The following is a 27,897-nucleotide window of genomic DNA, read 5'->3' as shown; positions in this document are numbered from 1 at the left end:
GAACGTGCAGTGGCAGTGGCAAACAAACAAGACTTAGGCTCAGGGTTCGTGGAAAAATTTATTTTTATCATTTTACATTATCAGAGTGAGATATCAATCGCATTAGTCATTTTTTTAAATTCATTTTGGAGGAACAGTGGACTTATAATGTCTCATTTTTCATCGCCGATGCCTTCAAGGGAATTTCTTTGGGATGTGTTTCAGAGGTATGTACTATGTAAAATCAACTTTAAAACTTTTCTAGGATTTTAGGCTGGATTTAATGTTGATTGTACTAAAGTAGTTAATGGATAGATCTTAACATCCAATTTCCATGTTTAAGTAACACAGTTTAGTAGAGCTTCAATTTACAAATTCACAGGTTGATCTTTTTCATATTAGGCCTATGTTACCCTAGCTTGATCAATCTTAGCAATATTTACGACAGGACTTTATAGGCTACACATGTTGTAAGACTTAATATTGTGATTTAAAAAAAAAAAACTATATCCGACTCCATCGTAATAATCAATTAAAACTTAACTATATTGAAGTTGGGTTTTTTGTTAGGTTAACCTATTCATTAAATCAATACTTTTATAAGTTATTGTTAACTTAGTACAATCACAGAAAACGTAGTACTATACCCAGAATGCCAACCGCATGGTAAAAGCATTAAGCGGTTTGAGAGAGCTTTGCCTTAAAAAGCATTAAGCGGTTTGAGAGAGCTTTGCCTGTTCAATCCGTAGGCAGCGCCACCAGCGTTGCCATGCAATAGCATAGCAACGCTGGTGGCGCTGCCTACGGATTGACAGGCAAAGATCTCTCAAACCGCTTAATGCTTTTTACCATGCGGTTGGCATTCTGGGTATAGTAGTACGTTTTCTGTGGTACAATGGAGTCAGATCTAAGTTAAAAGTTTTGCATTACCAACCTCATAGGCTACTGCCATTACGGTATGGCTTGTTCTAATATATATTGTTCTAATATGTTAGTGAGTCGGTGGCTCAGTCGGTAGCGTCGCGGACTTCGGGCCAAGGCAGCAATGTCGTGGGTTCGGATCCTGGTCACTGCCGATAACAATTTTCAGTACAGTTCACCTTTGTACTGTACCGGCTCACTCCTTGCTTTGCTGCAAACGATCCACGCACGGGCGCTTAGTCTATGTGGACGGGCAAATGCAAGGTTAAAAGAGGCCGCCAACCTCTTTTTTTAAATAAAAAAAAAAAAAATATTGTTCTACTACTCACATCCAAAATGTTTTATAATATTTTTATTTCTGATTTTTTTTTCTCGTAAGATTGTGGTCATAGGAGTTACATATCTACAGCTTGTATTTGTCCTTCTTTGTTAAATGTCTGCGATTTCAGCTAGGCCTACTCGGTAACTACAAACCCTCTCCTGCAAACCTTCCCCTAACATGTTTTGTTCCTCAGAGTGGATTCAGATCGGAGTGGTTATATATCTGCCGATGAGTTACAAGTAGCTTTGTCTAATGGTACTTGGACTCCTTGTCAACCCAGAGACCGTCAGACTTATGATTGGTGAGTTTTAAAATCTAAATACTAAATACCGTATTTGTTGTATTTTTCTAAAACATGTACAAAGCCGTGTTAAAACACCGGAGTTTGAAATACCAGTTGTAAACAGAAATTGCAAACATCTCTAAAAACACACATTTTTAGACGAAACATGATGCTGTTGAAAACAGTTTTTCAGTGTTTGCAACAGAAATTTTTTGTTTTTCCACCTGAAGTCGGTGAAGATAAAAGGGAGTTGCAATCTTCTGTTTGCAACACTGGTTTCGGCCACTATGTGCCGTTGAAACACGAAACAGAAACATTTCTCCGCCATCCCCTACACTGCCACTTCCTTCTCTCACTCACGTGATCACTTGCACCCTGTGTCTCGACTCAAGTGTCATTAGCCTGTCTGGACTGCTACTAGTTACCTTTAGCTTGTGAGTGACAATGGCAAATCGACTGAGTGAGATGGATTGGAGAGATGACAACATTCTAAAGTCAATTAGCTAGTACAGAGAGCAGCAAGTCCTGTGGAATCAAACTATTTCCGATTACAAAAATAATATCATGAAAAACTACACATGGAATGACATTTGATTCAAAAAGACATTCTCTACATCTGACATCCTCGGAAGGACTGATCCCAGGAACAGCACTTAGGCGAGTCATAATCAAGGTCGAAGTGTTCCAAACATTTTCATGAAATATGAAAAAAACCATGAAATAAAAATCGCAACCTTTTATTTGAACTACTGTTTGCAATAAAAGTTTGCAACTTTATGTTTGAAACGTCGGTGTAAACGCAGCTTAACTACATTTTGTGTTGTGCCATATGTTTTTTTAATGGTATAGTCCTACAAATAACGAGATAAGATAGGGCACAAACAAGATGAAGTCAGAAAAAAAACGCAGCTAACTGGCAAGTAGGCCTAATACTTAAACTAAAGCCAGTACCGTAGTCAATTACGTTAATGAAAATTCACTAAAAAATCTCTCTATATATTTTTTTATGTAGGTACTTTGTATTATAAAACTAAACCAAATTTAGGCTATCACGTTTTTACTAATATTTATTAATATTGCCATCAATGTGAAAATGAAAATAAATACAAATGTTTTATAAGTTCCTTGGTAATATTATAAACTGTATATAATTGCATTATAATCATACTTAAATATTCAAATAGTCTAATTGTTCAAATAGCCTACTTTGTATTATATGGTTTGTAATGGGCTCCCTGTTTTTATAAGTAAAATATTTCTGAAATTAGACCTACGTTTTCCTTAAATAACAAAATTCACTTCTGAGCTAGGCCTACATGATATCCTCAAGTGCATTTTCACAGGTATGTTTGACAAACAGAATAGAGGAACTGTTTCTTTTGAGGACTTTGGAGCACTATGGAAATACGTGACGGACTGGCAAAACTGCTTCCGATCATTTGACAGGGATCATTCCGGGAACATAGATAGGACTGAGTTAAAAACAGCTCTGGTCTCATTTGGCTACCGACTCAGCGAGAACATCATCGACCTAATGGTACGCAAATTTGACAGACACGGGAACGGAACCATCTTGTTTGATGATTTCATCCAATGCTGTATCGTCTTGCATGTAAGTATTTTATAGAAAATGTGTATGATCTTGGTTTTAAAATTTAATTAATCTGCTAAAATTATTAATAATTTCTACATTGGTTTTGTTTCAAAGTACAGTAGATGTTTGATTACCAACGATAGGTCTTAATTAGTGGCTGAGTGATCATGGAAAATGCAAGCCTAACCTAAAATGTCTGGGAAATAACTAACGTTCAAAGCCCTTTATTAAACCAGATTAACAATACATTGCATTGGCCAACATTAACTTTGAATTTATAGAAAAGCTACTAAATTTAAAATAAACTGTCTTGAAGAGGTTTATACAGGTTAAGTTAGGCTAATAATAAATATAAAAACATTTTCAAACAGTGACCATACCTTTTAACTTTGTTTCATACGTTTATGTAAAAAAATATTATTGGATAGCCTAGATACAAGTTAGGCCTAATAACAAAAATTAAAACACTCTAAATATAATCGGTAACTCATCAGTGGTCCTTGGAAGTCAACAACTGCATCTCTTTAGTCTTGCTGCAAGATGATGAGCCTCTTAACACTGAACATTAAGTCCATCGCTTACATAATACATTTTTTATTTATTTTTTTATCGTTGTAAAGCCACAGCAAGGTTAATCAAATCATGGGAGTCTACGGCACGATCAATAAGAGTCTACTATTTGCAAAATGATTCTGTTGTTGACCCAACATTACTGATTTACTGAACATAGAAAGACAAATCGGTCCCTTCTTTACCAGCGTACTGCACATTTTCTCTCAAAAATAGGAGTACTTTACTATAAAAATGCAATAATTTGAATTCTGACCCCACGGATTATACTCTATATTATACACACATAGTATTTCAATACAATTATTTATTCAATTCATTACACAATCATGCTCTGGAACCTGCTTGAAAAGTCTAGTTAACAAAATTCTACCTACACAATTTTATATTATTACTGCAATAAAGGAAGTCTTTAGATTTTGAGAAATGGTCAGACAAATCAACTAGTTTTAAAACCCAAGGCGGATAAACTAACCTTAATTTCTTCTCAAACAGAGGAGTTACTGTGATCTGAACGGGGGTCGATTTTGGGTCGGTCCAGAGAGTGACCACTATACCCACTTTGACAACTGATTTATTTTTTTATCATAAATGTTTACAAAATTAGGATTTAACTATGTTAAAATTAATTTTTTCCAGACACTTACATCAGCGTTTCGGCAGTACGATACGGACCAGGATGGTTATATCACCATTCACTACGAACAATTCATCGGAATGGTGTTAGGACTGAAGATCTAAACTTTTTAGTCAGTATTAAAAACTATATTAGGGGCCTATGTTTGTTAATACACACAAGATAAGATATTAGTGTTACGCTTGTTGTGATCCTCCGAAGAGGAAACTGCCTTCTAGATGTTTCTTGTAATATTTTCCATAACATCGTTCAAGCTTAATTTTGTGCCATAATAGATTTCAGCCTAAGAAAAATATTAGACTTAACGGAATATGTGGAAAGCTTCATGTATAATGAAAAGTTAGTTAAAGCATTGATTTAGGATACTTTACGCATTTATAGGCGAAGGTTAAAGGCCAAAGGGTAATGTAGTTAGTAGTTAACAAAGTGGCAGTGATCAAAATATAAACGGTGGTTATTTAGCCCATCTGACACCGACAGGTGCGCGATAATCACACACTTTCTATTATACACAAGTCCAGCCGTCACTTCAGAAATGTCGTTGCGCTGTAAATTTTTAATATTTAAGTTAAAAAGTCTACTACAATTTTTGAAAGTCCCGCTTGTTGTAAGATGCCATCTGTAATATGGTTTTTTGTTCAACGTAAACTTTAAACCTATAGATATTTATTATAAAGTATGTGATCTTACTTGGCAAAATCACACTCAAGATCTCCTTCATTCTAATATTAAAATGAGAAATTTTCACTTAACCACCCTACAGCAATCCAGACCTTGCTTCGAGTGTTTTCTTTCAAGAATTAGTATTCCGTTGTTTCCAAAAATTAAGACCTGTTTAGAAAGAGCACGTTTAGAAATGGAGCTCCATTTCCGTGTCACCAGATGGCAAAGCTCACAGGTGGCGCAATTCTACGATAAAGGAATTTCAAAGCACTTCCAATGCTATAAGTGCCTTAATTCTTTTGGTGGCTATGTAGAAAGTGGTATTTTAGTTGATATTTCAAATTTATACTGTAAAATTCTTGTCTCTTACAATCTTTTTATTTTATTCCAAATATTCAGAACAGCCCTTGTATTAAGTTCCATCACAGTTCAAAGGTTCCCTACATTTTTCGGTATTAATTATTTCGTGGAACCAGGGTGTCTTAAACAATATTTCCCTATGTGCATTGATTAAAATTACATTATCTAATTTTGAAAGAAGAAATCATTTATGTATTGGGTGCAGTAAAAAGAAGTAGTAAATTAGCTATTAAATATTATAAACAATATAATGCGTCTGAAACTGAGATTTATTTAGTTATAAAATATAATTTTTGTCAATTTTGTTATTGTAGGCCTATTTTGTATGTGAAATATTCAGTATTTTAAATTCTTGATAACTTTATAAACCCTTTATTCTTTATTTGTTTTTAGATTTTGTAGTGGAATTAAATATAAAATAGGGTAGATAAACAATTAAATTATAACAATTTAATTTTGTATGACTTTAACTGTTGCGGTGTTATTAGGACACCCCTTGAAAACAGTTTGTTAAAAAAAAAATAAAAAAAACAACTCATTGTATTATGTAGCCTATAAAATGTGTAGTGACATCAGCATATTCAGGGATTCTTTCTACAAAATATATCACGTTAAAAGCTCTGTACTTATGAAAATGTTTTACTTTTTTAAGTTTCTCAAGTTGCAAAAACAAGAACAGGAAACCATTTCTTACTATAACATCTTAGTACCGTACTTAATATTTACATAGTCTATGATTTTTTAGAGTTATAAAGTTACCACGAGTAGTCATCATTGATGCTATTGTCACTTAAAATAGTTTTCTTACCCAAAGTTAAATAACTCTTGTGTCAAATTGTATACTAAAGTCTGACTTTTATAATGTCTGTGATTTGAATAGAACTTTTTGTGATCATTGCATGTAATGTGGATACATTAGGGTTATTTCTTATCTGCTAAAATATGTTTATATGCAATATATTGTAGCTCAAGTATTTCTTTAGATACTCTGTAAATCATATTATTTTTATTTTTTGAATACTGTGGCATTTTAAAAATGTTTCAGAAATTGTACATATTTTATAATCGACAATATTATAAAATCAAAAATACTTTGAGATGCATGTTTTTCATGTGTGACATTACTATAGTCTAAATGACGGAACCTGTCTCCTGGGGACTCCAACAGTTTAAGGCCCAGGGCTGTCCCTAGTAGACAAAGGGACAGAAGACAGGTTCCAACATACAGACTAAACAAAACACTGTAATACATGTAACAAGATGTTCGTTGCTTAACTGCACAAATCTTAACTAAATGAGTTCAAATACTAAAACCATCTGCAATTGCCCTCAGAACGTTAATATTCTTAAGTAAAGTTCCTTCATGTCCAATTACTTTTAGAGTTACCATATTATCTTTGTACCAAACAAACCATGTAATCGAATATTTGATCAACTATGTAAGATTTAAAAAGACTTTGAATTTTCATTGGGGTATATTTATGTAGCAAGAGTTGTATAGAGATGTTATTTTAATATAATAAACAGTATATAAATATATTTATATTTCCTTTGCTGTTTTTTTCATCTACCCTAAAACTGTATTTTACTTTTCTATATTAAAAAAAAAATTTCTTTTGAAATGGGAACCATAAGAAAGTATGTATTTTAAACCAAGTATGAATGGAGATGAGTGTAGGACGAGTGGCGCGATCTTGTAGTCTTGTTAGTGACTAAGGCCGACATATTCCTTAGTCACAGCTGTTAATTAATAGCCCATACAGCTAACGAATGGTAACTAAGGGACCTACAGTTTATGGTGGAATCAGAACCACATTTTTGCCTTGTAATTAACAAATTGGTCTAATTATGGATAGCACTGCGGATAGTCGTAGTACTCACTAGTGTGGACCTTGATCCACACCAGGTAGTATCACATCCACAGTGCATGCCTATGAATATCCACAATTCAAGACCTCCTAGTAGCTGGATTACAGGACGACGCCACCGTCAAATCAAAGGTTAAAACTAGGGCGTAACAAGACCTCCTTACAAGAGATGCAAATAGCGTTGAAAAACACATAGCCTAGTAAAAATTAAGTACATGTACAACTATTAACACCATACTCTTCGCTGAGACAGAAGGAAACAATAAAACAATACCATTTGCTGTCTACAATATGTCGAATATTGCATTTATTCATGATAAAAAATGAAACAACGATACAGTTGTGATGAATGCAATTTGTACAGCAAACAAACGGGGCTAGGATGCGTGCGCACATGAAGCCTCGACATACAAAAGCTAGATACGAAACGTGTCTACCGCGAGAAGATACTGAGCTGGTAAGGCGCACACTCTATTTACATCCAGATTTCCTCTTCGCTTTTTGGAAATGTTGAATTTTTTGTAATGATCAACACATTATATTATTTAATATGATTGTAAAATTAATAATCTTACTTGAATGCTCAGCAGCTATATTATGTATAAATTATGACCAAGTATTATGTTAACTCAACCTAAAATACAAGGAAAAATACATAAGAAAAATTAACCTTTAAAAAGGTTGGTATTGATTTAACAAAAAGATTATTATAATTAAAACCAGATTAAATATTTAAATATAAAAGATCAGATTCATTGTGTGCCCTTCCCTTAACTGTATTTCACTAACTTTTCAAACTAGTGAAAACAGTAATAAACCTTTAAAATTACTCTTTCCCGCTGATGAATATCCAGCAAATTCACTAAAAAATAAATGATAAGGTTTGTGTCTGGAAAATAATTAAAAAACTAGATTCTCTTTATGACAAGAAATTAAATTCATACAAACAGTAATAAAACTATAATAGACACAACAAATTCCTTACAACTAAGAGCCAGGTTTTTAGACGAATTTAGGTTGTAATTTAAGACTGAATCTATTTTTTAAGATTATACAACGGTAACTATTAATCCAAACCAACTGTTTCTTATAGATAGTTAAAAATTGATTATAGTTTGATTAACGCTTTTAAAACTCAATCTTGACTATACGATAAGCTTTCAATATACAATAACAAAAGCTCATTTGAATAAAAATGCTGTATTAAAACTTTAAACACTTTAATGAATCAAATATGAGTTGCACTGATAACCAATTTAAGAAACAATTGACAACTCACGTTTAAACGTTGCATTTTTATCCATCCGGAAAATACCAATGTTTAATTAAAGATCTTGCATGACCACTATAGTATATAGTTTGTAGCTCAAATCAACTATATAATTTTAAATTAAAATCTGATGTCTTGTTTGAGCCAAAGAAAATTCCGTTACAGTACTTAACCAATTTCACACTTAACCGGAATCACAGATGCAGCGATTGCGTTTGTTGGCAGAATGATTACGCGATGACTTCACCGACGTTACTGTAGCATCAATGGTGGATTAATCGCGGCCTCCAAACATAACAAAACAGTCTACACTACGAAACGTATTCGATGAGACACTGATTTAAGCTTTTCAATTGTCGGCATTCGATTGAAAAGGAATAAGTTAAGAGTGTACGAGGGGGAGGAGCATTAGCGGCATTCCCAGATCTTGACGGACTGATCGACACTGCCCGTGATCACAAATGGCTGCGATTTGTGGAAATCTGGAAAAAACAAAACTTTTATCACATAAAGCGTTGTTGTTGTTTTTTTTTTTTTTAAGTGTTTACAAAGGTGATACAAAAAACTGCTTCCTGTTTAGATCTTGTTTTTATGTTATTGTGTTCTTAAAATGTTTAAAATATTAATGTTCTTACTAATTTTGGGGACATAAAGTGTGATTTTATAAGGTATCCATTTATTTATTAACCTCTGACAATTTATAATTAGAGTCTGGTCCTAAGGCTTGAACAAAAATTAAATGATGATTCTTCATAAGGCAAACTAATGAGCTCATGGTTTTTTTCTTCTGATTGTTAATCTCTAAGACTCACGCATGAACAAGAGGGAGAACACTAAATTGTTTGTTCAAATAAAGAAGGCAGTCGGGGATAGGGCCTACCTGCGGCCAATGAATACAAACCTTATCCATTAGCTGCAAGGAGATCACATTCCCAACCGCCTTTGTTATTTGAACGATCTTAAGTTCCTTCCAGGAAAACATGAAGGTTTGACATGTAGAGTAATTTAATTTCAAGGGGGGAAATATACAGTAGGTTATTACTTCACAGCAAACAATGCTACAGTACTTTAACTGATTACTGCTATTAATGTTAGAAATCGAACCATATGTTAGGTTAAAACAAATTAGTTAGGGAAATATGAATTCTATATATATAACGTGAAAAAAGATATTTTGATTTTTACTTAAGAGTTTTGTAGAACAAGTGAATAGTATTAGTAAATATCCATTAAATTTAATAGTGACTTCCGTGACACAATTATAAAATCAGTCACTTCCAAGCCTTTAGCGACCAATAAGCAACCTATTACAAATATATTTAAAATCATTTAACGATCACCAACGTACCAATGGAGGTGCAGAAATGTGTGTGCGCCTCTATCGTCTTGCAGCAGCGGCGGTTGCGCACATCCCAAATTCGCATGGTCTTGTCGTCGGACACGGACACCAGAAACTTGCCTCCTGGATGGAACAGAACGCCTCGCACCCAGTTGTCGTGGCCGATCAGTGTGAACAGACACACGCCGATGCCTACGTCCCACACCTAGTCACATCATGTCGGTTAGAATAGAATTTATTGTCATTAGACGATACATGTGAAATACAGTTAACAATTTAATATTTTGTTGCAAATTTATTCTAGCACCAGTAACACAAAAACTTCACACAACACACAATGATTAATTGATTAGATACTAGATTAGTGGTGTCACTGTTCTGAAGATGGCCATCCTATGGATTAAATATATTGTTGGAAATATACAATAATTTAGTGGCAATCTGGTAAATTGATCAGAATCAGGTATCTTTTTAAGCCTTTTGGTAGAAAATGATAAAGTGGATTAAATCATTTATTTGATTCACCTTAATTGTTTTGTCCCTGGAGCCGGAGACTAGGAAGGGTCCCTCTGTGGCTCGCTTGTTGTCAGTGCCAGCCGCATCATTGATGGCTGCGTGAGCGCTGTCAGGGGCCCAGGCCACACACTCTACTACGTGGTCGTGGTCTCTCAGCTCCACCTGCCAAAACAATGTTACCAAATTAACTCAAATTAATTATGTTTAAGCCACCGATTTGCACCAACTTTGTTTCCCGTGGTTAGAATAAAGGATCACATTCTATCAAGGATCAGAATTAGCTCATCGCTGTTAGTAAAATTTAACTACAAAATTCACTTCTTAATCTATAGCTTATCCTATTCCAAGCTCGTGTCTAGCGACCTATGACAAAAAAATTTTTTTAATCTTAACGTGGTTAAATAGATACACTGTTAAATGATTTCACAGTGGCCAACAGCAGTAGGTTTTTACCTTGCACTCCCTGGAGGCAGCGACCCAGACCCTGACTGTATGGTCGTTGGAACAAGAGGCGATGTAGCTGCCATCAGGAGACACCCTCACCATCCTAACCCACTCTCTGTGGCCAGTGAAAGTCTTGACACAGTAACTAGATAACCAAACATTAAATTATTCATAAACACAAGATTCTAAATTCCTCCGATTACTAAATGTACTGGCTGTTTTTTAATGCAGATAGCTAATTTGGAAGGACATTATCAAAATGTATGGATGAAACTGCATTAGTTTCCAAGCTAGGAAGACTTGTCATACAGATTGTCTTCATATACAAGACTCCCTCTTATCCGGACTCCTCGGGACCAAGGCCAGTCTGGATAACGGGGTTTCCGGTTGAACCGACGTCCCCAAAAACTCGTTAAAACAAACTGTTTACTGTGATATTCGACTTAAATTTAGGAGAGCATGTATTTAGACACGTGATCACTGGTCTCAAATCTTTCCCACGAGAACAGTCGTTTCAGTGCTGCCCACTTCCTGCCGATCTAGTCCAGTTAAACCAATGTGCAGATAAAAATTGTCCGGTTAAAGAGATGTAATTTTCGCAGAGTGTAGTCTGGTTAAACCGATGTCCGGTTAAAAGGTGTCCGGATAAGAGGGAGTCTACTGTAGAGGTTTGCAATAATGTGTACTGAGGTTCAGAACATAACCGATGGTATTTGAAATTGACACTTGTTATCAAGGGTGACTTGCTATTGAGGTTCCACTATATTATCTATCATCGAGGCTGGGCGAGGGCAGAGGATGTATAGGTCTGTGGAAAAAGGTTTCTAGAAGTCTGCAATCTGAATCACATTTTTCTCTTTAGGAGGCGGTAGCCATAACAAGCTAATAATGAGAAAAATCCTTTAAGAATTGTTCAAGCTGTGCTAGTCTTGCACAATTTAAGATTTTAAATCCAAGCAATGCTTCATTGCTGTCCCAAAAATCTTCCCAGAATTTGTCATCCTATTGGTTGCCCTATTTTTCAAATAATCAGCCCAATTCTTCCTTTATGAATTCCCAAAATGTCCAAAATGTGCTCCTTTCTAAATGTAAAGTCCAATCTACTTAAAAAAAAGATTATTCAAACCCTGCTGAATTTCCATCAATAAAAAACTTTGTTATCCTCCTAAGTTTTACTGGTCCTAAACATAGGTACTAATTCTCCCAGACATTCAACCTACCCCAGGAACCATAACAGATTCTTTTTTTAAATAACGTTGAAGCATAATTCACTGAAGATATGTACTCACCCAGTCGCAACTTCCCACATCTTAATAGTCTTGTCCCTGGAAGAGGAGACGACAAAGTCCCCGTTGGGCATGAACGTGACACCACTGACGTTGTGATCGTGGCCGTGCATTGTCTTGATACACTGGTATGTCTGCTGAAAGTCCCACAGCTTGATGCTCAGATCTGCACTGCACGACACTGTCGGCAGAAATTTGTGTTAGTCAGTGTCACAAACTTTGAAAAACATTGGCTCCCAAAAAGTCTGTTTCTAGGATGGTGTCAAGAATGTTGTGATTGAATTCAAGGACAATTTCAGATAGGCCTAAGTCAAAATATCCAGGTAAAAACTTAAGGTAAAACATCTTATTGTTACCAACTTTTACGTTCAAGAAGCAAGTAACTAAATTAACTACAGGTCAAGAGGAAAAAATTAATTTACACTTTTTGAACATAGATTATTGCCTATTAGATCATAATTTATGGTTTCGAATCATTGTCACTACAACGAATATTAGTGATATTAACCAAATTCAGGAATTTGGAATCAAAAGCCGTAAGATGGTCGTCTCCAGATGATGATTGTTTTACATGTGCCAATGTTGATACAGAGTCTACAGAACGTAATCACTGAATGGACAGCTGTCTGCAGACTTTAGGCGATAAAAAATTCCTATGTTTCACTTTTAATCCCACACTAAATTCTTGTCTATACAGTGCTTACCTAGCAGTTTCCCACTGGAGTCGAAGGCTATGTCCTGCACGGAGTCAGTGTGTCCTCGTAATGACCTCTCGTACTCTCCAGACTCAAAGTCCCACACTTTGATTGTGGCGTCTTCGCTGGCCGACACAGCCACGTTGAAGATCGGGTGGAAGATCACCTGGGAAAATACAGCTTTCATTAGACCATAATCAGACACCTTATGGTGGCACGTAGTAGCAGGAAATTAAAAATTGTGTTGTGTCCGAATTTCAGTATTAAGAATTTTCAATTGAGTTTCTATAAAATTAGAAGTACAAAGAAAAATTTGAGACTTTGTGTGTCAAAAGCATAGACAGATTCTTTCTAATTTATATTTTCTTTTTTTTTAGATGAATAATGGTGAAAAGATTATCACATATAAATTACAAACATTATCATTCACTTTTTGACAGTTTTAATATATTTACGTTCTACATACATGGATTGTGTTTATTTTCATGTTTTATTTCATTACATAAAGGTTACAAATTTCTGAACGAGTACAACACCTTATTTATTATCAGCTGGTTGTCCTCCAAAAATATTGGTTAAGAATAATGGAAGTGTTTTTAAAATTAACCCTAAAATAAAAAGTGACACATTTTATTTAACACTAAGTTTCAAACTAAATAATAGATTCAGATTTTACAATAGAAATCAAAAACTTACTTTTTGTAATATTCAAACACAATAATTAATCTTATATGTACCAATGATCAAGGACATCATCCCACAGTACTGAAAACCTACATCAACTCAAAATGCATGGCAACAAATCTTGAGTTAGTAAACATATATTCAAAACAAGCAAAAAGAAGATGAGTTCCACAGTTATTTGGTTGTAAGCCCATGAGCAAGGACATAATTATTAGGCTAATGCCACTGAGAAGTTTGTGGTAATTTTACTTTCTCCAGAAAACCACTCTTCTTCTTTCACTCATTTACAAATTTTTGCATGATGCCTGCCTACATTTGAAACTGTTGGTGGGATACTTATCTTTCAAATTATAGAAATATAAATACAAAAATTGAATTGTAATGATATTTATGATAGTTGGTTATTTTTTACGCTATTTGTGATAATTACTTCAAACCTGAAAAAATTAGTAGTATCAAAAAATAAATTGGTAAAGCCTTGAATAGAATGTGTTAGACAATGCCAATGGAAAAATTTTTACTTAGTTTTTCAACAGGTTTTCATCGGTCTTCTTAGTCTTTTCAATGCTATCTGACCTTGCCACATCTAGTTTAGGTCTGATAATCAAAGTTGGTGATGATAAGGACAGTTATATATTGTTTTGATGAGTTATAAATACACAAGATAGGTTTTGGTTACAAATGTCTAGGATTCATCAAATAATATAGAGTAAGTTACCTTAGTGACTGGGCCCCGGTGGCCGGACAGACAGAACTTCTCCGGTGGTCGAGGGACCCACTCTGAAGGTGATCGCTTCGTTCGTGTCGGTGCTCCTTCAATGTACTCTTTTTCTGCTTCTGACAGTTTTGATTCTAGCTCTAGAACCTGAAACATTTTGGAAGATTTTTATATTTTATGTTAAATGAATGATTTTTCTTATTGCTTAGTGTTTTAAACTGCGCTAATTTCAGGAGGAAAGCAACTCTTCCTGTTTTATTTGGCGTTAATATCTTTTAACATTTCTGTAACAATAAAATCTTATTTAACATCATACTTTCTAGCCCCAGCAGTTAAAACTGTTGGTTGCATTTTAATAATCTGTTAAGCATAAACTAAGAATTGATGCAAAAATTCAGCCTTTTCTAGCTAGAACAATACAGTAATGTTCCAACAAGTTACAAAATAATTTAGTTACATAATTGTCTATGTTTACATAGTTGATATTGATTTGACAAAGTCATTTTTATCCCTTCAACAATGACAGATAACTGGTTGAGACAAATGTTGTGACTTAAATCCAAACAACTAAACAATCTGTTGTGAGAATAAATCCAAACAAAAAAATACTCATTTGTGACAGATTATCAGGTGCCTTAATAAATCTTAAATCCAATATATATCAAATGTTTGACATAAAACCTATACTGTACTTATATCTATGACGTTAGAGAAATACTGGTTACAACCACTTGTAATACTGTATAATAATAAAATATATAAGCTAAGATATATTAAAATTTATAGATTACAAGGCGTCAGAGAAGAGTCAGATATTTTGCTCTAATCTAAAGTGTTAAGCCATTAAGTCTTGCTTCCCTCATATTGTAAAGACAGGCCGATCTACTTGGAAAAGCTATTAAAGCGTTCACGGCTCCTTAATAAACCTCCTCAAAACAGCAATTGGGGGAGGTTTAATGAGGAAACGTATACCTCCCATTTTAGTTAGGTCAATCCTCATTTCAACCTCAAGTATAATCTACTCATCTCAATAATAAATTAATTCCAGCAGAGATCCCTACTTGTAAGTTTTCCTAAATTTACTTAAGGTGAAAGTGGTAGCATATATCAATTTCTGTTAGAATCCTATTAATTGTAAGGGGGGGGGGGGCGTCGAGTGGTTAAAGTGATAGATCATAGATTTTTGGGTGTATTGCTTGATACTTATATTAATTGGAAGAATCACATAGATAAGATGAAAGGCAAACTAAGATCTATTTCTTTGGCTTTCTTTCACCTGATAAACTGTGTACCCCAGGATACATGTATCACAGTTTACTATGGATACGTTGAATCCATCTTGAGGTATGGAATCATACTGTGGGGAGTGTCAACAGAAGTCAAATCACTACTAATTTTACAGAATAAAATTATTAGAATATTAACCAAATCAAGAAGGAGAAAATCATGTAAAAACCTGTTTAAAAATCTTAGAATTCACACCATTTTTGGATTATACATAAATTAAATTCTAAATTGGATACATAACACTAAGGAAAATTTGTCAGATGTAGTCAAATTTACACATAATTATAATACAAGGAATAAATATAATTTCAGATTACCACATCACAAATTGACGACTTTTAGGAACAGCCCTCAATATATGGGACTTAGATTGTACAATGAATTACCCCTGTATCTTAAAAATTTAAATGCTACTCAATTCAAAGATAAAATAATTGAGAATAATTCACTTGAAGAATTTTTGGAGAACCCTATAATGTAGATAAAAATTCTCTGATATCCTACATGAGTTTATTTTAATTATTTTAACTATTAATTTTACTATAAAATACATCACTATGACGAAACACCTGTTCTTATGTATGAAATGTACTTTATAAAGAACGTTTTGTGTAAATAAAATATGTCTTATGTCTAAGTGCTCACCTTCTAACCTGAAGGATGCAGGTTCGATCCAAGCAAGATCGATACTATACCCAGATGCCATCTATAGTTGGACTACTAATTAGTTAATATGCTATCTAACAAAACGATGACACAATCAAAAAAGATAATGCGTATTTCAACACCAAAAAAAGAAAAATATTACTAAAATGTGTATCTGAAAGACGTAATGAAAGATGGAGGAACTCAAGGGACCAACCTTTTTCTGCAGGCGGATCACTGAAGTCCACTTCTTCTCCAGCAGTCCTCCATACTTCCTCTCCACCTCTCCCGGCATGTCCGCATCCTTCTTGAGACCTTCCAACGCCGTCAGGTAGCCATTGCTGCTCAGATAGTCTGCCACTGCTTTATTCCTGCAACACAACCAGTCTTGGTCAGTCTGTGTCTAGATAGTAATGCAGTAGATCATGTAGAGACAAGCTTCTGTTTGTTTTAAAAAACTATGTACTATAGGGGTTAAGATCATGAGAAATTTGTTTTACAGAGGTCACATTTGTCTTGTAGAGGTTTTGTGCTAAGAATATTCGTTGTATAGAGGTTAACCAGTCCTAGCCCATGTGACAAACAAATTCATCTTATGGAGGTTTTAAACCTAATTTACTACGTTGTTTAGAGGTGTTTTTAGCATTGACCTTTTATGAAAGTTTCAAGACGATTTAAAAAAAAATCGTCTTATTGAGGAATTTGTTTTACCGAGGTTCTTTTTTGAGAGGTTTGACTGTATAAGCTATTATCTTAAAAGGCATGGTAAGACCACATAGAATTAAGGTACAGAGGAAACACACATATAGGACAATCGTGCACTTTCAGCTCTGGTAGAAATATTACTTGTGACCAGCAAGGAAGAGCCTCACACAAGGCACAGGGTCTTCCTCCACCGTGAGCGTTTTATGAGGTTGATGGGAATGGTGTTGGACTTTTTCCTAGACACCAGCGACTAGTGCTTAAGACACCACTTAGAGTACCATGGCGTTTATTGTCTCTTCCTTAATTTCCTGAGGTAAAAGACAGACCCAGGACTCATTTCATGTTTTATTTAGACATCTTCTTCACACAAACACAGAATTTGTTTAAGTATATGTGTGTGTGTAGTATTGCAATTGACGAATATTGTTAAATTTGTTAAGCAATTGTGGTCTGATTTTTATCAAATTTGGTATGAATATGTAGGGCTGGGTTAACTTTAATAAGTTGGGAAAGCATAAAGATCGGGCAATGGGAACAGGGTGTTATGGGATTTTATATAAAAAAATTGTTTCAAATTTTACTCTTTAAATACATAAAATGCCTAACTTTTACTGTACAATCATAATGTGCACAGCTTTAAAGATTATTAGGCTATGTATATTACATGATTGTTGTGATGTAATTTTTGCCAGCCATATACCTTACATATTTATTGCTACCCTGTAAATAGCTGACAAAATGCCGATTTCAATTATAGAAGCAATTTATCTAGGGTGTCCTACTATTTGCCACCAGTGTCATTTGCCACCAGTGTCATCTGCCACCAGTAGGGTCAGTTCCTGGAATTCCCGCCTTGGCCGTTCCTATGAGTCATAACCATGTAGATGTACTTATATTTTTTTATATTAAATAAATGTTTATAACTCCAGTTACAACTGTGAATTGTGAAAATAAATTTTACCATCTTGTTCGGCAAAATAAAACGCACATTTTGAGTCCAAAATCACATAATCGCAAGTTAAACAGTATAGGCCTATCTATGTTCAGGTAATTTAAGCTATTTGAATATTCCTTACATGGCCTAAGATTAGATAAATAATACGAAAATAACATTTGGCACAGTAAACCGATACAACGCATCAATGAGATTCCCATTAAAATACTCGAAAAGACGCAGTTTCAGTGTTTAGTATTCTGCGAATATACAGGGTGAAGAACTTTAATGTACCCTTTGCAATATCAGAAACTATTCGATTTAGAAAAAACATTATTATGGGGAATTTCAACTACTATCTTATGACATTCAAAAATATGAATTCTCTTCCTTTAAAGTCTGATATTTTCAATATTTAACTTTAAAATCTCTTATCGAACACCTTGTATTTTATGACGATTTTAGACTGTAATTTTTAAAATGTTTTCCGTTTAATTTTTTCTATAAAGCTACGTAAAGGAGTTACAGCGTGTAAAATTTAGATGAAAGTAGCTTTTGGTTACATTCAGCATGATATAGCTCCTAAACGAGTAAGTTTGGAGAAAAAGTGCAAAGAATAAATTATTAATGTTTCAAATTACATATAAATTCTAAAAAGATCATAAAATATATTGAAGTTATTCCTTTGAGACGTTAGGTTCATGTAACAGTTATGGGATAAACAACAGACCTAAAAACTGTGTTTTATTATCATAAGTTATCTTGAAGTTCTTTGGAAAGAATCCTTCATATGTCGGTATTATGTTGTGTAAAATTCTGCCTGATAACTTCTTAAAAATAAGCAACTAAAACGTTTATGTTAACCAAGTCCGTCTATCGTCTAAATTAATTTGTTGATTGAATGTGGTTTTATTTAGTACGTTATTAGTTTACATTTGCATTTAGTTTGTATTAAAGATTTATTTAACTGTGATGTCATTCTTGTGCAATATGCATCTACTTAGGATATAATTCAACTTTGAAAATCTTTGTACAACTAAATCTAGAGTTCTACTGTGTAACAATTTTATGTAATTTGTATTTTAAAATTTTGTCATTTAGCAAAGCAGTAAACTTATTAGTTTTGTCAAAACGTGATGTAAGCCTGCAACCACCGTGAGCTCTCTGATTGGCTGTTCACGGTTCGATCCTATGAAAACTGGACCGATTTATTAATTAGTGGGTCATTGGAAAGCTTAATTCGTGTAGATTTGCAAATAATTATGAACGTTTTTAGCGAATTAATAAATAAATAAATTAGACTAACACTTTGTAAATCTTTGTGAGAACAGCACTAACTAACACTACAAAACCACAGATAGGAATGAGCGTTTCCATCATGTATTTCCCTACTCCTAGAGAGAGTGTTGGAATTTTTACCATAAAAATGTTGCAAGGGAGGGTGATAGTGTGAATTATAGGTATTCCTTGGTCCATCGGCCGGTGCCTAGAGGGGTGATGACCCACGGACTAGGGCTGGGGCTGATGACTCACCCAGCCAGGTATAAAGTGGTGGCAAATGACACAAATCCTAGAGTGGTGGCAAATGACACTGGTGGCAAATAACACATATTCTTTATCTAGACCCAAATTTGCTAATAACAACTCTAATATTAACTCGTCCTAGAAGCGCCCACGACCTAATCCACTTCGGCGTGACGCACAATCAGATTAAAGGGGTGGCGAGGCTGGGCCAATGTTACCAGCCAAGACAGTATAGGGGATGATGCTTGATATTTTCACCAGGGGTAGTAGCGGTCGCCATGGCAACGGGGCGACCAATCAATATACGGCGGCGACACAGAGGTGACGTCACCGTCAGCTGATGCTCTTGAAAACAAAACACACCTCACCTTGGTTGCGGCCGCCATCTTGGCAGTGGTATTTAAATATTAAATACCAGGTGGGATCGGTGTCCCGAAATAGCACAAAACTGTGACTGAATAGCTATGCGCTTGGTTTAAAATAGGCGAAGCACGATTGGAAACACATTTAGATAACAAAATAAATGCAACGCTCACATCGATGCACTCGACCGTGTGGGCGCCAGGCTGGTTCGTATGAGAAAAGAGAACGTAGATGATTTTAGTCTGTTCGTGTTTATCTTTTGATTTAGACGTGTATATCGATCAAACTAACTATGGATTTAATCCCGATCTTACTACTTCATTTGGTGTTTTAGTAGTACCAACGATTTTGAACTCAACTGCCACTGTTGAGTATTACTAGTAACCAAAGTAATCTTCCATATTATGTTTTCTACTTTCTTTGAATAAAAATGTATTATTCCTTTTTACAAAATCTATAAGAGCTCACAATTTGTATATTTTTGGATAGTGTTTGATGTTGTTAGATTAACGCATAGTACCATCGTTCCATGTTCACCGCCCATTTTAGAAGCTGGGGAAACCTATATAGTTTAAATTATTTTCCAGCCTTATTTCCCTTCCCAATTATCATACTGTTGTAAACAATTAGTAAGTACCCGGTTCCCTTACCCCATTTCAAAGAGACTTTCTTCGGCAATAAACTGAATTTCTCGCTTTTTTGTGTTATACGACGCTAGGATTTAGCCCAGTATCGTTTTTGACATTACTTCAAGTTAGGCCTGGGGGTTGCGGTAATTTGGCAGGGTTTTAACCCAGGACCTCAGTGACCGAAGTCCCGTGCTATACCACCAGACTACCTCACTCCCCAAAGTACTTGCTTACAAGACTCTTCATTCAAAAATGAAAATCTAAAAATCTAGAAACAAGGACGTCTTGATTCATCACTGATGACTAACTTCTTCGGAACATTCCTCAGCAAAGAGTTTTCTTTCAATCCTCCATTTTAGACCACCCAACTTGTGTGCATACATTTGTGAACCAGTGGTAACCTTAATTCCTAACTTACAATTCCTGCTCCGAACCTCCACCCCAGACCATCAACATCCATGCTTGTGTCTCAACACTCTACTCCAAGGTAGGTCTGTGGCTCGTTTAGCCAGCGTTGCAGGGTAACGCACGCCGACTCAAGGCATTCCAAGTGGCGGTTTCTGCCAATCGATTCGTCACCCTCGCTAATATTCACGGTCTGCTCCCGGTTTGTTTTGACCGGGGCGAATCAAAATCAGGAACTGAGGAACTAAGCAAAGACCTTGAACCGAGGAACGTGGACGTGGACCATGAGGACTGTAGGCTGAGCTAGAGATACAACTAAAGGTAGCACTGAATGGGATAGGCCTACTTGCGAGCCATTGGCCTAAGGGATAAAATAAATTGTACATAAATACAAATTGAACTAGGGGATTGTACATACCTAAAGCTATGCGCCAATGAGCTGATTCACCTAGTTGGTACCGGAAATAGTTATTTGTGTAACTAGTGGTGAAAAAGGCACTTTGCTGCACACGAGAGCATCTCGAGTGCAGCAAAGGCCTTTTTCACTCGTGTTACACATTATATTTTTCCTACAGTCACTATAAAGCATATAAATAATTAGTCTTTCAAACACTATACATTACGTTTTTGTTTTTAGGTTCAGCTGGCAACACAAATGGTGCCCTAGACAAAGTAGTACCCGCGGTCTGTATCACTCCGCTATTTTTCCTCGGCAAGAAATGTGCTCCGCGTTTTGAGAATATAGTTCCGTATGTTTTTGTAATTTTAAGTGGTTTCCACGCCTGAAAAAATGCTTTAAAGGTATTTTATTGTTTATTAAGATCGTAGGAATGTTTTAAAAACGTTTAAAAGTAAAGTCCAGGAAGTTCAGAAATACCGAAACTATAAACACGAAATGACAGGTTAAATCGTAGTTATAATAGTCAATCAGCTGCTCATAGTATTAATATCCTTAAGTGTTGCCAACCTATTTCCAAGCGTACACGGATTACGTGCATTAATAGAACCACGCTGTTTTGTGTTGTTTCGTTGGAATCATGATGTGCGGCAAAGTATAAACCGTACGACAAAGTATAAACCGTACGGCAAAGTATAAATATGCAGCAATTAGCAGCTTTCTGTACTATAAACAGTACAAGGAAGCCAACTTTGTCGGGTGACTGTAGGAAAAAAATTTTTAAAGTGTCTCAATTTTCTAACAATTCACGTGCCAGTTCTACCTCCAGTTGTGCAAGGGCTGTAACTGTAAGCGATGTCTCCATGGAGGATCCAATTATGCTAAGGACCACCATAAATACGAGCAAATTGATCGGGAAAATTATATGCGAATCAGATGACAGCCTTCAACATAGTATCACAGGTGCGGGTTAGTTTCACAACCAATGATTTCATATCGAAATCGTCAAAACAGTGAATGACTGAAGATAGTGTTACTCCACAGAGGAAACCTTCAATGGTACATGTGGTGTCTAGGGAAAAGTACAACACTACCCCCACACATTTATGTACTACACTAACGGTGGGGAAGGCTCTGTACCCAAAGAGATGGGAATTTTCGCTCAGTGCGCCGTTCGACGATTTCAACAAATGAGGTATACACGTAGAGAAAACAGAATAATAACATCAGTATACCAACACGATAAAATATAAGGTGGAATAATAAAATATTGATGAATACCTTAAACATAAGAGATATGCACTGTTTATTTCATGAAAGCATTGGGTCGGATGGTTTTCTATTCATACTGTCGGAGTGCATAGAGCTGCCGAATCGTTGACAAATTGTTTGGAAAGTGTTTAAACGGCCTCTGTGCAAGTACAGGTGTACCACAACAGCACATGTTGGTGACGTCATCGCTGGGAGTGCCATTACAACATATCTGCCGCCAACGCACGGTCCCGGACACTTTATCGCACTACACTGCTCGACAAGAATGTCGCTCGATATCGAGTATCTGGCTGACACGCGTGCTAAATAACAATACCTCTCGAAACACAGGTATCATTCAATTTATCTCTATAAATAGGATCAGCTCAGATTCATTAAATTTGTAACTACGTAGACTGTCAGTTCATTTTTAGTGAAATCGACTGACTATTTTTCCGTGAGTTTCATGGTTGGCTACTGGTCGCGTCGACAAAATGATTCGTATTTATTACCTTATTTAAATCACAGTATATTTCAAGTGTACCTAGGTTTGCTGCGAGAGGGATTGTACAGATGTTTTTTTAAATGTGAATGTCAGAGATAATAAATTTGCCAAATTTGATCAAAATATACCCACAAACAAGTAAACAACAGTTTGCGTATTCCCTCATAAGAATAACAAGCAATTTTTAAATGCACAGTTATTTTTTAAATCCGTAGCATTTAATACAGCAACACATCAAGATACGTGGACCACAATCCAAAGCATAATTGATTATGTGGCAAATCATAAGCATACATAGTATTATTTGTTTTTAAGTCTGGTATAAGGATGTTTTCACTGAAAATCGTGCATTTTTATGTGTTAAGGGTAAAGAATTGGAAAACCCAAATTTTCGAACAATTTTAAAATCCCCTTAACACCCAGTCCCCAAAACCCGATCTTTCTGGTTCCTGAACTAATTCAAGTGTATCCAGCCATAAACGCTCAAGCTTAGATTGAGTCTCGATTGGGTATCTTGGGTTATCCAACTTCCACCCTCTGCGTAAAATCCCAGAACAGTCATAGACGTTCCGTGAGATACGTGAGATGGGACTTTAGCACTCAGTAGGCCTAGCTGGTACGATGAGACGAAGGCTGTGAAAAAACTGTTTATTACATCCAACGTTTAGCAAAAAACCTTAAAACTTCTTGTACGAGAAAATGATTGAACAACATCGATAAAATAAGCAATTTAACGCAACAATAAGTCTGGGAAAGTGAAGATGAAGACGAACCACCACGACGTGGAATGTTGGAATGGTCGCGTGATCACTGACCACCAACACCGGCGCTGCTTGTGTGTGTTGGTGTATGTGTGTGTTGGTGTCGGTTCTGGTGCCGTCACCGGTAATGCACTTCTCATCTCATCAGCGAGCTCTTCCTTCCTTTCCGTTCCATTCGACAAGACAATGGTGGTGATTTCAAATCCCTCCGAACCAATACACAATGATAGCTAAGACACACGTTGCTAAAATTCGAGCATAATAAAAGTTCATTAGAAGTTTGAAACAGAAATACATGTATATGACAGTTAGTAGGTCAATACCTCGTGTCGATTTCGAGTAAAATGATAGTAAAAAGCTTAACAATTTCACTGTTCATTAGTCTCAAGTCAACAATCAATGACAAATCAATGTTCAAGTCAGCTTACATCTCAATAGTAACCATTTTGACAAAATAGCTCAGCCCGTGTCGAACTACAAGGAGTGTCGAACTGTCGAAGGTTTACTATTAACTTGATGTAGGAGGATTATCTGTACAGTATATAGCCCCGGATCAAACTTACTCTCTTAGCTCAGAGATTTATCATTCTGTGGATCAGCCACAACAATTTTGAGGCTAGTTCCATCGACCAATTTTGAGTGCGAGTTTTTAACACTACAATCTATTTACAACATTGCTTGCTCTATGGTTTTCTAAACAAAGAGTAGAGCACGGATCGTTAAGTTTACTGAACAAAACATAATTCATCCGATCCACATACGCGCATTCAAACGACACCATCATTAAAACACCCAAAACATGGTTTAAATTTTACAATAGGATGCTTGCAGTATAAAAAGTCAACAGTAACAATGTTAACTAGGTAGAAAACACAGCAAGAATTGCAGTGTAGCGCTATAGCCTGTGGTGTAAAACAAAGAGTAGAGCACGGATCGTTAAGTTTACTCAACAAAACATAATTCATCCACATAAGCGCATTCAAACGACACCATCATTAAAACACCCAAAACATGCTTTAAATTTTACAATAGGATGCTTGCAGTATAAAAAGCCAACGGTAACAATGTTAACTAGGTAGAAAATACAGCAAGAATTGCAGTGTAGCGCTATAGCCTGTGGTGCAAGGTGGACGTATCAATAGAAGGTGGGCGGACTGCATTACCAGCTGATAGCAGCTCGCCGCGGGCTCAGCTGTTTAATAATTCAAACTGGACATTCACTGCAGCATAGGGCAAAGGATGCTATTAAACTGGAGACTGGAGAGTCGCGCGAAGAAACCAGACACTAATATGCGTATGAATAAACATGGAGCTGTGGTTGTATTGCATGTAAGTATTTGTACATGTCGTTTTGACATATGGGTAAGAGGGTTTGTATTCATTGGTAAGAGTGAAAACGTGCCTTTCAAATGTTGTTTTCGATTTAGTTATCGAAGGAGCAGCTGATTCTTTAGTGAGTTAATTTAACTACAGATACACCATCGTGATTTTTTATTGTTGTTACTTTTGGGGTCAATCCATTTCAAGTGGTCCAAAGGTAGTTGCTTCAAGATTTTTAATTTTTTTTTTATTTTATCCTTGAAAGTACATATCATTGGAAGTACAAAAATACAATTATTTTATATTTATTTAATTTTTCTACTGAATGGCGGCCATTTTTTTGTTAGTCGAATGACTGTTTTCAGCGATTTCAGAGCTCTACGTTAAATTAAATATCTCTGGTTCTACTAATCCTAGAACATTAAGATAAAAACCAATCTCTTCAGAAAGATCTAAACTTTAATATGGTAATATAGTTATGCACTTAAAACTAAATATATAGGTCTAATTACCTGTATAAAGTTTAACGCAACGATGTTACGAAAACAGATTTTTAACAATTTATTTTTATATAAAGGCAATTGACTATGTGTTTGTTATTTTTTTATCTGATAGTTATAGGTGTGTACTCCAAATTCTCAAAGTTTCAAGTTGTGGACATGCATAGGGTATTAAATACAAAATTTCAAAATCTTAAAATTTTCAAAATTTCAAAAGTTTGACGCTTAATATCTCTGTTGGGCATGAAAATAAAAATTTCAAATTTGGCTCAGATATAGTACCAAGTAAGAGTATTATCCTGTATTAATTTTATTTTGTGGACTCAACTGGTTTTAATGTTATGAAACATTGAAAAGTACTCAAATAAGCATTATACGTGTAATAGCGTAGGAAGCATAATATGATATTATAATACTCTATCAATGTATTTGATTAATAATGTTATATTTTAATAATAGATTTTAAGCATTTTGATGTTTTAAAACACTCTACTTTGTTGTCTGCCACAGGTACCTACAAATCTGTGAAAGTATTGTGTTCAGGGAATTGGTAGACGTCCTTTGAATCAAAATCGAAGTTCTAATTCATGTTTTGCTACTTCTTCACTATCTACATAAAAGTATTGAATACCTTTAAGGTTTTTTTTTAACAAAAGCTAAACATATCCTTAGCATTCAAAATTTGGTTGTCAGTGGTACATTGTAGACTATTAGTGACTTCGCTCTTTGTAGTGCCTCCTACACCATTGCAGGCATTTTTTCCGTGCGCAAAAGTGTATCAAAAAATGCCTCGCAGCTGGTATTTCAGTACCTGTGACTGAATATTTCAGTAAAAAAATTGTTTCATGATGATACTGTATATAATATGATAATATGGAATATGATACGGCCACCTATAAATCCAGGCCGTGGCCTGGTAGAATTTGCAACGTCACAAGTAGTGTTGTTTAGCGCCAGACGACCCATAAGATAACATACGGCTGACTTGTGTATTATTAATTTAAATTTATGAACATAAATGAATTAAAAGAAAATAAATCACATAGAGTTTAAAACCAAAACAATATTAATTTAAAAACCATTTCTATAAATTTAAAGCGGAGTCAATATTTTCCGATGGTGTAGAAGGCAAGAGCGAAGTCACTAATAGAGTCTACAATATACCATTGACAACCAAATTTTGAATGCTAAGGATATGTTTAACTTTTGTTAAAAACACCTTTAAGGTATTCAATTGCTTTATGTAGACAATGAAAAGTAGCAAAAAATGAATTAGAACTTTAATATTAAAGGACGTCTACCAATTCTCTGAACACAATCCTTTCACAGATTTTTACTGTGGCAGACAACAAATTATAGTGTTTTAAAACTACAAAATGCTTAAAATCTATTATTAAAATATAACATTATTAATAAAATACATTGATAGAGTATTATAATATCATATTATGCTTCCTACGCTATTACACGTATAAAGCTTATTTGAGTACTTTTCAATGTTTCATAACTTTAAAACCAGTTGAGTCCACAAAATAAAATTAATAAAGGATAATACTCTTACTTAGTACTATATCTGAGCCAAATTTGAAATTTTTATTTCCATGCCCAACAGAGATATTAAGCGTCGAACTTTTGAAATTTTGAAAATTTTAAGATTTTGAAATTTTGTATTTAATACCCTATGCATGTCCACAACTTGAAACTTTGAGAATTTGGAGTTCACACCTATAACTATCAGATAAAAAAATAACAAACACATAGTCAATTGCCTTTATGTAAAAATAAATTGTTAAAAATCTGTTTTCGTAACATAGTTGCGTTAAACTTTAAACAGGTAATTATACCTATATATTTAGTTTTAAGTACATAACTATATTACCATATTAAAGTTTAGATCTTTCTGAAGAGATTGGTTTTTATCTTAATGTTCTAGGATTAGTAGAACCAGAGATATTTAATTTAACGTAGAGCTCTGAAATCGCTGAAAACAGTCATTCGACTAACAAAAAAATGGCCGCCATTCAGTAGAAAAATTAAATAAAAATAAAATAATTGTATTTTTGTACTTCTAATGATATGTACTTTTAAGGATAAAAATATAAAAAAAAATTAAAATCTTGAAGCAACCAATTAATTTATTTCTGGACCACTTGATATGGATTGACCCTTTGAGGGATTGGCGGCTATAGGAATTTGCCCATCCAAATAGTCCTCAAGGACCTGTTCGTGCAACGGAAGAGCAAAATATAAGAGATGCTGTGTAAATAAAGTATCAAGAATGAGCTGTACCAAGTGGCGGTTCGCCGTCATTCGAGCATTTAACTGTTATCGGCTCATCAAATGTTAGCTATGCCATCATGTTAAAACTATAGGAAGTACTAGAATCAAAACGAAATCAGCTTAATTCATCCTTCATTAGTTGACAAAGTCTGTTATAGTAGTACAGTTTTCGATACTCTCCCAAGTTACGTTCCAACTTGATAACTTAAAACCTCTCTAAGAAACACCTAGCAGTTCATTTC

At 34.9% G+C, this 27,897-nt stretch overlaps 1 protein-coding gene and 1 pseudogene across 1 annotated transcript in view; one reads left to right on the top strand and one right to left on the bottom strand.

The window, feature by feature from the left end:
- Window position 1: 1 nt before the first annotated feature.
- On the top strand, window positions 2–6,881 carry LOC128994191 (programmed cell death protein 6-like; annotated as a pseudogene).
- A 592-nt stretch (window positions 6,882–7,473) lies between these two features.
- Window positions 7,474–27,897, bottom strand: part of LOC128994184 (lissencephaly-1 homolog) — a 70,925-nt gene continuing 50,501 nt past the window's right edge. The window contains exons 2-9 of the mRNA XM_054418557.1: window positions 16,299–16,452; window positions 14,150–14,296; window positions 12,757–12,913; window positions 12,056–12,233; window positions 10,776–10,911; window positions 10,332–10,484; window positions 9,816–10,011; window positions 7,474–8,949 (exon numbers count right to left, since the gene is read on the bottom strand). Of these exons, the coding sequence (XP_054274532.1) occupies window positions 8,876–8,949; window positions 9,816–10,011; window positions 10,332–10,484; window positions 10,776–10,911; window positions 12,056–12,233; window positions 12,757–12,913; window positions 14,150–14,296; window positions 16,299–16,376 (1,119 nt within the window). The 5' untranslated portion in view covers window positions 16,377–16,452 and the 3' untranslated portion in view covers window positions 7,474–8,875. The remainder of the gene's footprint in view (window positions 8,950–9,815; window positions 10,012–10,331; window positions 10,485–10,775; window positions 10,912–12,055; window positions 12,234–12,756; window positions 12,914–14,149; window positions 14,297–16,298; window positions 16,453–27,897) is intronic.

This window comes from Macrosteles quadrilineatus, unplaced genomic scaffold (assembly GCF_028750875.1).
Source record: "Macrosteles quadrilineatus isolate MER2022 unplaced genomic scaffold, UCM_ALF_1.0 Scaffold_1__1_contigs__length_201487025, whole genome shotgun sequence".
Classification (NCBI taxonomy): Eukaryota; Metazoa; Arthropoda; class Insecta; order Hemiptera; family Cicadellidae; genus Macrosteles; species Macrosteles quadrilineatus.
Note: the sequence above shows the minus strand (reverse complement) of the source record. Positions and strands in the feature narration are given on the sequence as shown.